The 14532-nt window shown below is 42.0% G+C and overlaps 1 protein-coding gene across 4 annotated transcripts in view; it reads left to right on the top strand.

Moving 5' to 3' along the window:
• Dgkh (diacylglycerol kinase eta) overlaps window positions 1-14532 on the top strand; it is a 172707-nt gene that overhangs the window by 120444 nt on the left and 37731 nt on the right. For all 4 annotated transcript variants that reach the window (XM_041672676.1, XM_041672686.1, XM_041672667.1 and 1 more), the window contains 5 exons: window positions 502-586; window positions 4004-4089; window positions 7062-7161; window positions 9721-9994; window positions 11004-11114. In XM_041672676.1, the coding sequence (XP_041528610.1) occupies window positions 502-586; window positions 4004-4089; window positions 7062-7161; window positions 9721-9994; window positions 11004-11114 (656 nt within the window). The remainder of the gene's footprint in view (window positions 1-501; window positions 587-4003; window positions 4090-7061; window positions 7162-9720; window positions 9995-11003; window positions 11115-14532) is intronic.

The following is a 14532-nucleotide window of genomic DNA, read 5'->3' as shown; positions in this document are numbered from 1 at the left end:
TTTACAATGAACCTTATTTAGAAAATAGAAGAGAAAGGAAAAAGCTAGAATGCATTGCATCAAGAGCAGTAAGTTGGTGCTGGAGAGATGGCTCATCTGTTGAGAACACCGGCTGCTCTGGGTTCGATTCCCTGCACCCACATGGCAGCTCACAGCTGTCTGTAATTCCAGTTCCAAGGCTTCTGACACCCCCATGCAGACATACTTGTAGGTAAAACACCAATGAACACAAAATAGAAATAATTTTTTTTAAGGGTAATAAGTCATGGGATGACCAGCTTTTCCTGCTGTGACCTGGTGTTGTAATGTTTGGATGCTGCTAACTGGAGAAATCAGATAAATCCAGTGTTTATGGGATTATCACAGCTTTGTTTCTGTCCCATTCTTGGTTTAAGATAGAATAAAACTGTAGGCCACAAATGTGTGTGTGTGTGTGTCCAAGATGAAAATAGTTCATTAAGATTTAAATACATTTCAGACCAAAGGGTTTTCTCTCTTCAGGTGGAGTATAATGACATACGAACTCAAATTGCCAGCGAAGACGTCTCTGCTTCCTGAACCCACAGAAGCATCTGAAGGATTTTTTGTAAGACTAATCCTTTGTCTACTGACCATTTGAAATGGGGTATCCTGGAGACAGGGGAGATGGCAGTGTGGCATGCTTGTTTCATGGTGTCCCTGACTGCCTCCAGGCTTCTCTCCCAGAGTAGAGAATCCTGAGGATCCAGGTTAGAACCTTTCTGTGACCATGAACCCTAAGTGGCTGACCTTTGTGGTCCTCACCACGTCGTCTGTAACATAGGCCACAGTGCTGTGAGGATTTGATGATGCAGATATATGTAAAGCACCGGGCATGCCAGGTCCCGTCCTCACAACTCAGGATGCTAACAGCCTCTGGTGAGCGTTCACTCTTCGTCTGCATCGGTCGTGAGCACTGGCTTGATTAGCAGGTGTTAGTGTAGCTCCAGTAAACCTGTCCCACCCACATTCCCACCCACGTGCGACCCACGTTCCACCCACGTTCCCACCCACATTCCCACCCACGTGCCACCCATGTTCCCCCCCACGTGCCACCCACGTTCCCGCCCACGTGTCACCCACGTTCCACCCACGGTCCCACCCACGTTCCCGCCCACGTGCCACCCACGTTCCCACCCACGTGCCACCCACGTTCCCGCCCAGGTGCCACCCACGTTCCCGCCCAGGTGCCCACCCACATGCCTCCCACGTTCCCGCCCACGTGCCTCCCACGTTCCCGCCCACGTGCCTCCCACGTTCCCGCCCACGTGCCACCCACTGTTCCCACCCACGTTCCCGCCCATGAGCCACCCACGTTCCCACCCACTGTTCCCACCCACGTCCCAGTACTCTCCGCTGGAAGTCCATGCACTGTCTCTCTTCCAGTTCGCCTGCTATTTGAGCAGACAGTAGACCCAGGTTAACCCACCGATCCTGAGCAAGCCAAGGAAGAAATGCTGCTCACTTCCTTCTATCCCTGTTACAGACGATCAATGTCTAAAATTTTCAGATAGGTTTAGAGCAATGGAAATCTAAAATGATCTGGCCTTCCAGGAGATTATCTCTGACTCATTAAGACTTTGATCTACAACAGCATGTTTTTCCCTCTAGGAAAATTCACGTCTCTAGAGCTAAAGTCTTTGTTTGCCATTGAGAAAATTATTATCTTGTCAAAACTAAGGCAAAGCATGGCAAATAGAAACCCGGGGCATTCCTTAGAGAGACTTAAAATGTTCTAAACCATGAAAAAGTGGTAAATCATATGAAATGTTAAACAGAAATGATGTACAACCAGGTCACCTAGAGGTACTCACTGTTGAGGTTAATATAGTGACTGTTTAGTTTCCAGCAAAACTTCCAACTATAGTATTGTTCTGACTGTACCTATCACGACTGTTTCTCTAGAAGCCAGTTTTCTCAGTAGCATTTTTCATAAATGCTAATTTTTTTCCGAAATGAGGAAAGGAAGCCAGGACCCTGCTAAGTGACATTGTAATAGATTAGAATGTGGCATCTATAAATTTTGCCCTTGACCCTAAAGATTATTATTTTTTTTCTCAGAAAGAGTTACATTTTTGTCTTTGAGTATCTTTAATGAAAAAATAAATATAAGCTTCAAGTAGCATTAATCAAGTGGTAATAATTAATAAATTACTGGCCATGTCACATATTATCCACTCTGCAGTGAAGAGAATAAGTTGATCGCTGAAGAATATTGCCCTATTTTGCATTTTTAAAAAAATGTGTTTCCACTGTTCTGATCTTTAATGATACGGATTCTTATATTTAAATCGGGCGTTTAGAGGGCTGGGCAATATTATGTAACTTGGGAGACCTGTGGCCTGAAATTGCTTTTCTGGGTATGGCCTGCATTTGAGGGAGGTGAGGTAGAAACTGCAAATTAGCTACCAATGGATGGACTTGACTATAAATTAAAATGAATTTTTTTTGAGACAGTGCTAATCAGAGTGGCATTATGGAGGAAAATGTTTACTGAAACTTCAGTTATTTCTGAGCAAATGGGCAAAAAAAGAGTGAGATGTCTGAACAAGGTGAGAGAGCATTGGGGACCAGCTTGAATGGGGCTACCATTTCTCTTGGAAAATTCTGGTTTATGACATGGATGCACTTGACGAAAACGTTTGGCAGAAACCCCTGTGCATGAGGCTGTTTAGATAGCATGCACATTTTTACATATCAGGAAGATGTGCTCTTTCAGTAGGATGTTAAGGTTTGAGTTCAGTAGAAAAGGAAATACAGGGCAAGGGAATGTAGTGTGTTTCAGGAGAAGTGTAATTTTATGGTTGCTTACCAGATTGTATGGCTCCACAATTGAATTTTTAAAAACCCTTTTTACTGAAGTGTTATGCATAGGCAGGAAAGTGTGCATATCTTAGATGTATAGCTGGGAACACTATCACAAATTAGGTAAGCCATATGTAACTGACACCCAGATCCCAAGACACCATTTCTGTGCCTCGATAAGCCCCTCTCCTGCCCTTGTAAAACCCCTGAACCCCATATTTCTCATGAATGACCACTGTTCTGACCACAACTTACACTAATTCTGCATGGTTTATGAAAATGGAGACATAGAATATAAAATGGAAATCGTTTTGTGTGCTTTTTGCTTTGGCTCCTTCTATGCAGTGCTTGTCAGATTCATCTGTACTGTGGCACACTGTGCCCCTTTCCCTCCCGTGTCCTGCCGTATTTCCATGGAACACACATGTTTCAGTGTCCCGTGTCCGATAGTATTTCCATCGGACACACACATTATGTTCACACCATGCAAACATCTCATCTAGTTCCTGTCGTTTGGTGCCCATACATCTGTTTCCCTGGGTGTCTACGTAGGACTTGAGTTTCTTGGTTCTCTAGTGTTAGGCTGTCTTCAGCTCTAGCAGACAGTGTCCAGCACCTTCCTAGGACCTATCGGTTTTTATGTAGGAGAGTTTTTTATCGCCGGCAGGCTGCTCCTTTTGTCAGGCTCCTGCTTGCTGCTGTTTGCCTTTTAGCTCTTCTGTGTGTGTTTTTCAGTTTGTGTTCTCCAGGTTCGCAAGGAAACTGAATGTCAATCACTGGGTCTATATTTTATATGTACTAGTCTGGCTTTTACTATATTCATTTTAAGTAGTGCTTCTTATAGTCAGGATATATTTATATATAATTCATTTATATATAATTTTAAAAAAATTAATGGATCTTCTAAAAACGTAAAGAACTCCAGAACCTGAAAATAGGAGTCAGGAGAAGTTTTCTTTTGTATAATGACTGCCCCCCTACACAAACTTTGCATAATGACCTCCTCAACATACACACTTTTTGTACAATGATTCCCCCGCTTTTCATGACAGCCTATGCCCCCTCCCCCACACTTTCCATGACAGTCTTGTACGGTACGAACAGCACATCTCTGAAGCAGTCATAACTGGGTTGTAACGATGCCAGCAGCAGTCATATAGTATAGGATTTTCTTTTCTAGATGACGATTTATGAAGACTCGGTTGCCAATCACCTTTCGAAAATCATCAATTCTGACGAACACGCAGTGGTCATATCGTCTGCCAAGTGAGTTGTGGGGCTGACGCGAAGAAAGTACAGTTCTGTGAGAACTTGGAAGGGAAGGGTGTTTCCTGGCTGTGACGCCATCTCTGGTAGTTTTCCTTAGTAATTTATGTGAAGTAGCTTAAAGAAGTAAATACGATAATCTGAACTTGATTTTCTTGTTACATCAAGCATCTGCATGGAGTTTCTTCAGAGGCAGTATGTTTTGCTGTTTCTTTTGAAGGGTTTTTCTCAGGAAAGTGTAAAAAGTATTTAGAGTTTAAATGTCTATTTGGAAAGTATCAATGATTAATTATAACATGGAAATCCTATCTCATTATATTTATTAGTCCCCTCCCACATTTGTATTTAGCAACTGCTTATTGCATCACTAAAAGGAAAATAACGAGATTCTTCAAAATGACATTTCTCAGTATATTTAAATCACATAATTATATTTTAGTTTAAAGTTATCAGATTTTAGTTAAGTTAATTCCATACATGGAGCCAAAGCTTCATAATGTCGTTATCCCAAATGTGGAATTTCGAATTTACTTCTGAAGTATCCAATACTCGTATCATGAGAAGGTCAGCTGGGGAAGGGATGGAGCCAGCTGAAATATTCAGCTCACAGGTGATGGACTGCGTTTTAAGATCAGCGAATATATTACTATACTGCAGGAAGTGAAGGGAAAAGATGGGGCAGAGGGACAGGATACAGAAAACCGAGAAGCAAAATGCAAATTTTGGTTGATTACATACTTAATTAGTAATGAAGAAGAAACATAAGTCACTACGAACAAGTTTCTTTCTGACAGGAGGGCAAATGTAGGAACAACTGCTTTTGCAGACGTATCCCCAGGGAACAGGACACAGCATGGACAGGCTTCAGCCGGTGGACCACTGTGGTTGACGCAGAGAGAGATGGGTAGCACACTGGGCCGAGCTGCCGGCTGCTTTGTGATTGTTTAGTGAATTGTGTTACTTCCAGAAAAGGAGACATTTTCAGATTGCTCAGGCCTCAACACACTTGTGCCTCTCTCTTCTTGGATTCAACCCACCTATTACTTCCCTGGTCCTGGTAGACATTTGACTTTGCCAGCCTTGCTCTCTGATCAGATGTGTGTCTGTAGAAAGCCTAAAGGGACCTTGCCTGGAACTCACTGTATTCCGAGCAGTCTTCGAAGCTAGACTCCTCCTGCATCAAGTGGATAAGATTGTAGACCTGCACACCTGGCCCACCTTACTTAGGTTTCACTATAGAGACTCTAAACTCTAAACTCTAGATCAGTTCATTCCTCCAGAATCTAAACAGCCCTGATTCCTTTTGTAGTGTGGAACCGCAGGAGCACAAGGCAGAATAGTTCTTCTGACTAGTCCCACAGTTTCAGAACCAGCCACTCTTCTAACTTGCACACCAGTGCATCGGCCCTCTAGACTCAAGGTATAGAGGATCAGGCTTTTCCTTCAGCCTCTTGTACGAGAAATGTCATGGTACCCTGGCATCATGTTTCAAGAATTTCTATAAAAGCATATTATAGATTAACAAAGACTAATAGTTGTATGTGGAGTGTATCGATGAGTCTCTATAAATGGTAAGCTGCACTCTCTTAATTCCCTTAAAAATTTGAATTTAAAAGGATGGAGTGATGGCTCAACATTTCAGAGCCTGTTGCTTTTGCAGAGGACTCTAGTTTTGCTCCTAGCCCCCACACCACAGTTCAAAATCACCTACAACTCCAGTCCTGGGGGTCTGACACCTTCTTCTCTCTCCTTGGTCACCGCATAGATGTTATACATGTACATACATACATGCAAGCACACACAATCATAATTTTTTTTAATCTTAGAGAACAGAAACTGGAATTTGAAATATCAGCCAATGTCAAGAGAATCTAACATTGTAACTCAGTAGTTAGATGGTTGCGTAACATGTGTGATTCCTGGGTTCTATTCCTGACATCAGGAAGCAGGTCGAGGGATAGATGGCTAGCAACAAATAAAAATTGTTAGCAATAATCCGCCTAGATGACCAGTTCAAAGGCTTGGAGTATATGTGGATGCATGCACATGTACCGTGTGCCTGCTTGATTTGCGCTGTTTGATTTTTGTAATATTGAAGCATCTGGAAGCTGCCATTATTACTTACCAGAGAAAGTTGTAAGCTTAATAGAAAAAAAAACTTACTGGAACATTTTTATCTTTTTCCTTAAATTCTTTAATTTCTATCAACGATAGAAATGTTTCACATTCAAGATGTTTCTATCAATGTACACAAGTTGCCAAAACCAATCTATACCTATGCCTTTTGCTGGTCATTTTTTTTTTACACAGCTTTTTTGAGTGGTGGATATGTTATGCACTATTTTTTTTCTTTTAGATGATTTCTTTTGCAAAGATACATGCAAATGTAATTAAAAGAAACAAACAAGTCAACCGTATATTGCTGACACTAATGAGATCTCAATTGGATTAGGCTTATGTATTATTGTATTGGTTGTCTTAAGGGGGGAAAATGGATGGGTTTACAGAGACCATAACTCAATTCGAGTGTCTGATTGGTTGGTAACAATGCACAAGCTTGTTCCTCTTCAGGAGCAATGTGCTACCAAGATGTCCACTTGCTGTCTAGTAGGTCCAGTGGATCCTGTGGACAGTGGAGAACTTGTGTCTTTCTGTTCTACACAAAGAAAATTACCTAAGCTGTGGAAGGTACTGCATTATTCTTAGGGAATCTGAAAGTATTATTTGTAAGGCTTATTTGAGCATGAATGGTTCACTGCAGTGTTACTATAAGTATGGATAACGAGGCTTATTCGTGTATCCGTTTTCACTTAGGAAGTCCTAAATGTATCTGAGCTCTATTAACACAGATGGGAGTGTGGTCCTGTGTAAAAATGGTCCTGGGTGTTTTGAGTTTGCCTCTTATAGCTTACTTACAAATGTTTGTACACGAGAGCACACCGACTGAACTGTGCGATTTCTCTTCCTCAAAGGGTCCTCTGTGAAACCGTGAGGGACTTCGTTGCCAAAGTGGAGAAGGCACAGGACAAAACACTGGAAAATACAGTAGTAGCCGAAGCCGTGGCCAGTAAAGTAAGGGAAACACATGACGGGCATGGAAGTTGTTGGTTGACGTCATGAGCCTTGCGCTGTGCCTTTAAAGACTGCCTCGGTGTGCTCTTGTCAAAGTAGCTAAAGAGAAAAAGTGGTTTTTATTAATTAGATATGAGAATTTACAAAAACACCAGTGGTCCCGTTGGGTCAGGCCTGGTTCTCCCTGTCAGACAAGATTTGGTGGTCCGGCAGGAGTCCTCCGTCGTCTCCATGTCAGTCCTTATCTCCCAAAGTTCTGTTTCTTCCATGACTTTTCTCGTGCCTTTACAGACTTCTTCCCCTTATGTGAACTTTCCGTTGCTAAGAACAGCACACTGACTTTTCAGGCCAGCGTCTTTACTGCTCAGGTTCATGAGAGGGCCTTTTTACATGAAGTTTGCATGGTTTTGTCTTGGGAAGGATGTCTCCCCCTCAGTTCATGCTGTAGCTAATGGGTTGAGTGGAAGAAAAAGAAAATGAAAATAAACTTTTTTTTCTTTAAATTTTTATTCAGTCTTTGAAAATGTTATACCCATATGCACCGTATCTTGATCATATCCACCCCTCACTCCCCTTGGGCCCCGCATCCCCACCACCTCTCCTTTCCTACTTCCTGTCCTCTTTTCATAATTAGCTTTTTAACCCACAGAATCAGGTTAGTGCTGGTCCTGTGGACATGGGGGTGATCACGGTCATCCTCTGGGGCCTGGGGCAGTCCATCCATGGCCACAGTCCTAAGGACAACTGACTCTCCCCACCAAGGAGTCACCAGCTACCCATAGTGTGCTAGCCCTGGGGTGGGATATTTAACTGTTGCTTTTGTGCAGGTCTTGTGTAGGTGACCACAGCTGCTGAGTTCATGTGTGTAACAGCCATGTCATGTCTAGAAGCCACATCCCTCCTATCTTCCATCTCTTATATTCTTTCTGCCCACTTCTTCTGCCGTGTGCCCCACATATAGGGTCTTGGAGTGGGGTTGATGTAGCTGTCCCACACACAGATGATCATCCACAGTCCCAATGTGTAGATGTTAGGATTCTTTTTTTAAAAAAAATGTTTATTTATTTATGTAAATAAACACCCACACCCACACATATGAGTGTTCTCTATTTGCATGTATTCCTGCTCACCAGAAGAGGGTACCGGATCCCATTAGGGTTGTGAGCCACTGTGAGGTTGCTGAGAATTGAACTCGGGGCCTCTGAGAGAGCAGCCAGTGCTCTTCACCACTGAACCACCTCTCCAGCCTGATGTTGTGATTCTTTACACAAGACTCTAAGGATGCTACCAAAGTGCTCTCAGAGCTGATAAATACGTCCAGCAAAGTGGCAGGATACAAAATTAACCCATCAAGTCCAGTAGCCTTCTTGGGTATCAATGACAATAGCACTGAAGTAAACCTTGTGGGATTCAGCTCATTTCCATCCCTGCGGAGAGTGTCAGTAGGTGGGGATTTCCTCTTAGCCACACCTTTGCTTCTGAAGTCCTTCCACTGTGCTCTCGCTTTGGCTTTTCCTCAAAGACAGAGAAGTAAAGGGGATAGACCAAGAGTTCTGTGAAGACCGAAAGTACAGGAATAGTTTTGATCCCAAATGTCTCTTTACCTGTAGAAAAGCAGGAGAAGTGGAAGACCTCTGTACCTGTGTTTCTTTCTGCATCCCCTTTCCTTTCCTCTTTATTCCTGTACATTTTCCTTCTTGCTCTTTCTGGGACCTCATAGTGCTGTTGGCACTTCCAGAGCTTCAGCTCAGCCATGCCTGCAGCTCCTGAAGTTCAAAAGGGTGCCCCAAGTCAGTGACTTTAAACAAAGCCTGGTGTTTTGTGTACTGTATCTCTTTTCAACTTAGTATTGGTTGCATTCTAAGGAAGAACAGCAGTTTGACATAGGTTGTAAGGATTTGAACCTGCAGGGCCTAGAGAAATGGCTCAAAGCTCATAAGTACTTGCTGCTCTTGCAGAGGACCCAGGTTTGGTATCAAGCACCCACATGGCAGCTCCCAACCATCCGTGACACCTGTCCCAAGGGACCTGAGACCCCCTTCTGGCTTCGTGTTAACACACACACACACACACACACACACACACACACACACACACACACGGTGTGCATACATGCATTCTAACAAAACTCTGTTGTACATAAAATATTGTTCTGAAAAGACTTTAAACCCTGAGCGAGATTTTGAGCGATCCAGAAGTCTAAATCAAGAGGCAGCCGTCAGACTTCTGTTTTCAGTCTTTCATACAATAGGTCTTTATCGGTCACTTAATAGTGAGCATTTCTGGACCTTAAGAGCCACTCAAAAAAGATCACTTTTTGTCTTCACTAAGTTGAAAATGAATATATCCTCCACCCAAAACATCTACAGAAGACCGTAGCTACTTGAATGTTGGTGTTTTCATCGCCAGTGATTAAAAACATTCCAGATTTATCTTACATAAAAACACATCTTAAATTGTGTCTACCGATGTAATGTGTTTGAATCTCTCCCTCATCGCTGTCGTTGCTGTTTGTGTACTTTCTTGTCATCATTGTTGACGTTCTGTTGGTTTTCCTAGTGCTCAGTCCTAAATGAGAAGCTCGAACAGCTGCTACAAGCCCTGCACGCAGATGCTCAGGCCAGTCGGGTGCCCCCAGGGGTCGGCCCTGCAATCCCCGAGGAGGATGCTGTGGAGTCCTCCAGTGAAGAGTCCTTGGGTGGAAGCAAGGACCAGCTCGTGAATGACGTTGCCAAACCCTCCTCCCAGAAAGGCCTGAAACCCCAGGAAATAATGCTGCGTGCAAACAGTCTCAAGAAGGCAGTGAGGCAAGTCATTGAAGAAGCTGGAAAAGGTACACACAAAATTAGCTTCAAAGAGGCCCGCAACATCCCCGCAGTGTGCATAATGCTTGGATTCGGTACACGTTTGAAAAATAAGAGTCTCATGGTAGAAGACAATAAGTGCGCTAGTGGGAAATTTGAACGTAGTCCTGTGTACCCTTTCGGCAGTGCGATCAGCATAGCAATGGCTCAGAAAATCGGATTTCAGAAGCAAATTAAGTTGCAGTATTTCCATCCCAACTCGAGTAGAATAATAGCTTATAAAACAAGTCTGAAAAATTCAATCTTCTTACTTTTTTGGCTTCTCTTTAATTCTTAAAATCAACCCTGTAGCTGCCGATCATAGAGACAATAGCTTCTTAGCATTGATTTCTTAATGTGGTTTATGGTCTCGAAAAATCAAAAAAAAAAAAAAAGAATGTGTAAATCTGTATCTGAACTTTAAAAGGGCTGCTTCTTATTTTTAATTCTGTGAATGTGTGTGTATCTGTGTGTGGGTATGTTTGGAAGCACAGGTGCCGGAGGGGGCATTGGATCCTCTGAGATGGAGTTAGCAGGCAGTTGGGAGCTGCCCAGTGTGGATGCTGAGGACCAGACCTGAGTCCTCTACAAGAGCATTCTGTGCTCTTGGCTCTTCGTCATGTATCCAGCAGCTAGATTTAAATTTCTATGAGTATAATGTAAATGCTGCTTACATTTTTACAACTAGATGAAAGTTGACTTCAAAACAAATAATGTTGGGAATCACCACCCAGGTGTGTAACTTGTAATCAGTCAAGCTGTGTATTTTGCTTTAAATTCTTGTGTAATTTTGTTCTGGTAAATATATAATCTTAACAGATTTATTTGGTTTTATCCTCTCCAGTATCCACAGACACCAATCCCAGTTTTGTTACTAAGCAATGTTTCTTTATGAATGTAGAATTTCTTTTGATACTTGGTTCAGTTTTTCCTTCCTAAGCAATGTCTTGTTTTGATTTTTCACTTACACAAATTTATTTCTCTTCTTACTACTTAAAGTTATGGATGAGCAGACAGTTCACCCCTGTGAAGCAGTTAGTCAGTCTGGTGACTATGACAGCACAGAAACGGATGAATCTAAAGATGATGACGCGAAGGAGTCGTCCGCAGGTGAGAAAAGTGTGGTGGTCTCGGTATGAGATCAGTCACAAGTAACCTTGCGTGTAGTTTTCAGTTGGAGGTAAACTGTCGAATTTTTATTTTTTTTAATAGGCTTTTGGGAAGTGTATGTTATTCATGAACACTAAAATAATAGGAAAAAGGTCAGGTAGGTTTGTCAGGTATTCTCTTCTCTCCTGTGTCCTCTAGAGACTAACAATTAACGAATCACTGTGGACCTAAAAATGAGGAAGTGTCTTAGAAAAACACCCGAGTTTCCCAGTTCTAGATTCCTGGGAAAATGGCTGACCTCACATGCCCAAGTTCAATCTCTCCCATTTTGCTGATCAGCCAATGCTTGTGTTAGATGAAGCTTTAAAAGTCACAAGAGTTCTAATTACCTTTCTTTACCAGATTATTTTTGCCTAGAAATGATATATGATCACTTGAAGATTATTAACTGTTTCCTTGCCTTTTGGCTTCCCCTTTTAGATTTTGCATAGGTGAAAAGTTCGTAATTACTGTTGGATAATGTGAGCAGAAGGTAGAATATTAATAATATGAGATAGTGGGAATATAATCATGTACTCAAGAGAAGTCAACAGGGTATATCAGAACTGTTTCTTCTTATAGCTTATTAAAATTTTGTTTTCAAGCTTGGATTGATTGATTTTAGATTTTTCTGAAGTTTTCCTGCCTGTAAAAGTGACGATAATAATACACTATTTTAATCTGCTTGCACTGAAGGTTGGCCAGTTTACTGTACAAAAGTGCCCAGGATTGTGTCTGTTATGCAGTGCTTTATAAATGTTTGCTGTATATTATTATTGTTTCATTATTATTACTGACTGAGAAAAATTTGTTTGATTGTACTAAAGGCTCTTAAAGAAATCAAAATTAGTTTCTGTGAAGTTCGGATACTCAGCATACATATCTACAGGCAAATTCTGAGATGGTCCTGACAGGTGGCGTTGACAACTCAGGCCATTCGCTTCTAGTACATTTCTCTCTCAAGTTTGGCTATCATTGTTAGAAGCAGGATTGTTAGATAATTCTTTATTATGACCTTCGTTTTCCTGCCTGCCTTAAAATTCAACCCCTGATGGTGGCTATTAATGTCTGTTATGTATCATTGATCTTGGCAGTATGAACTCTGGCATTTCAGTGGTGTTTTTATGGTCTGATTCCCCATGGTATTTTACCAGTTCCAAGATTTCCAAGATGAATCTTCTGGGGCTGTGTCTCCCCCTGCTTCCCTCTGGTGGTCCTTAAACGATGCTGTGAAAGGCTGTTACAGGGTCATGTCACCTTGCTGCATCTGATGTCTTCCTTCATATCTGGTGTCTCATAGCTTCCTCCACTCGTCTGTAATTGGGTGGTTTCAAATTGTTTATTTTTGTGGCTGCATCCATGTGGTCTGTGTCTGTCTTAGAATGTTCTGAACAAACCCCGGGTGTTTTCTGTAAGGGAACAGCGTAGATATTCATGCCGCTCGTCCAGCTCGCTCTGATGTCGACCAGACTGCTGCATTTTCTTCCAAGTTTAACGCAGTAGCAGGGTATCCATACACCATGTCCACTCGTTGCCCGTGGCTTCTAACCAGCCATTCTTCCACTTTACCTTACTCTCATGATCCCAACATCCCCAGGAAGCTGAAGGATACTATCAGTGCTCAGTAGAGAAGTCACTAGAGATTTAGGAAAGTCTTTAATGTTGCCACATTTGACAGCAATTTTGCCTATAATCCAACTTACTGAAAATCACTGGCAATAGAAGTGTTCCTGTGTTCAATGATCATTACTTTTATTGAATCATCCGTATCGTGTCATTATTAAATTATGCAATGGATGTCTGAGATGTGAGAAATACAGTCTATTAATGTGTTCAAGGTGATGCTTTATTTAGGAGGAAACATGAAGGACTAATTGAATTTCCTGCACTGAAGCATCGATCTTAGTCATTAGTGCACTTTCTGCTTTTTATCAGACGTGAACATCAAAAGTTGCTTTGTGTCAGAGATTAGCCCCAGAATTCCCATCTGTCACACACAACAGAGTGGACAGTGTTTGATCAGGAAAATAGCATGCAAAATTAACACAGTTAGCTTTGTAATTAGTCCGAGGGAGAGTGAAGATGATTAAGTTTTAGAGTACTTTTAAATTGAATTTAATGACTACTGTTTTTTTTTCTAATACCTATTGATGGCCTCTAGATTAGATCAAGGTGCTGTTTTTCCTTCACTAATTTGCCTCAGATAGAATTAAATCTTCCTTTTTGTTATTTTCTTGAATATTTTTAACTGTATTGAACTTTTACAGGAAAGTAATGAAACTGTTTGGAGCTTTGCATCATTTGAATAAATGATGGCAAGGAAAGTCCTTTGTTTTATTGGAAGATAAATGGTATCTTCCCATTTAATTTATTTTTTCTTTTTCTTAAAAGTACTTTTTTGCAACTGGGTGGTGATAGCACATGCTATTAATCCCAGCACTCAGGAGGCAGAGGCAGATGGATCTCTGTGAGTTCAAGGCCAGCCTGGTCTGCAAAGCGAGTTTCAGAACAGCCAGAGCTGTTACACTAAAAAACCTGTATCGAAAAAACAAACAGTACTTTTACAATAAAATATTTTGATTGTATTATTTTCCCTCCCTCAGCTTCTCCCAGATCCTCCCCAACTCCTGACAAACCCAGTTTCATGATATCTCTCTCTTCATTCACCCTTCCCCTCAACAAAACATCCTTCCCTCCCTCTCCCCACTAATAAAAGCAAAGATCAAAACAAACAAACCAATAGAAGGAATGAAATACAAGAAGCATACACACACCACACATACCACACACACACACACACACACACACACTACACACACACATACCACAACACACAATCCCACACACACACACCACACACACACACACACATCCTTCACATACGCCCACACACACACACTACATACACACCACAACACACAACCCCCCATCACACACACACACACACCCCACACATACACACCACACACCCACACCCCACACATACACACCACACACACACACACACAAACACACACACACACACACACAGAGTTCTGTTCTGTGTTGACGACCTACTCCTGGGTGTGGCTGATATACCCAGTGACACTCCACTGAAGAAAACTGATTTTCTCTCCCACTAAATATCAGTTACAAATGGCTTCTTGATTAGAGGTGGGACTTTGTGTCTGCTTCCCCTTCTTCATCCTGGTATTTTGCCTGATTTGAATTCATGCAGACTCTGTATATGATGCCTCCTCCTCTTTGAGTTCATGTGTGTATCAGCCGTACCGTGTCTGGAACACACGTTTCCTTTGGAGCCATTCCCCTCCTCTGACTCTTAGACTCTGTCCGCCTCCTCTTCTGTCTAGCTCCCTGAGCATTCAGGGGAGGAGTTTGA

This window comes from Microtus oregoni, unplaced genomic scaffold, assembly GCF_018167655.1.
Source record: "Microtus oregoni isolate MIOR12 unplaced genomic scaffold, Mior012 000001F_ref0000356, whole genome shotgun sequence".
In the NCBI taxonomy this organism is placed as follows: domain Eukaryota; kingdom Metazoa; phylum Chordata; class Mammalia; order Rodentia; family Cricetidae; genus Microtus; species Microtus oregoni.
Note: the sequence above shows the minus strand (reverse complement) of the source record. Positions and strands in the feature narration are given on the sequence as shown.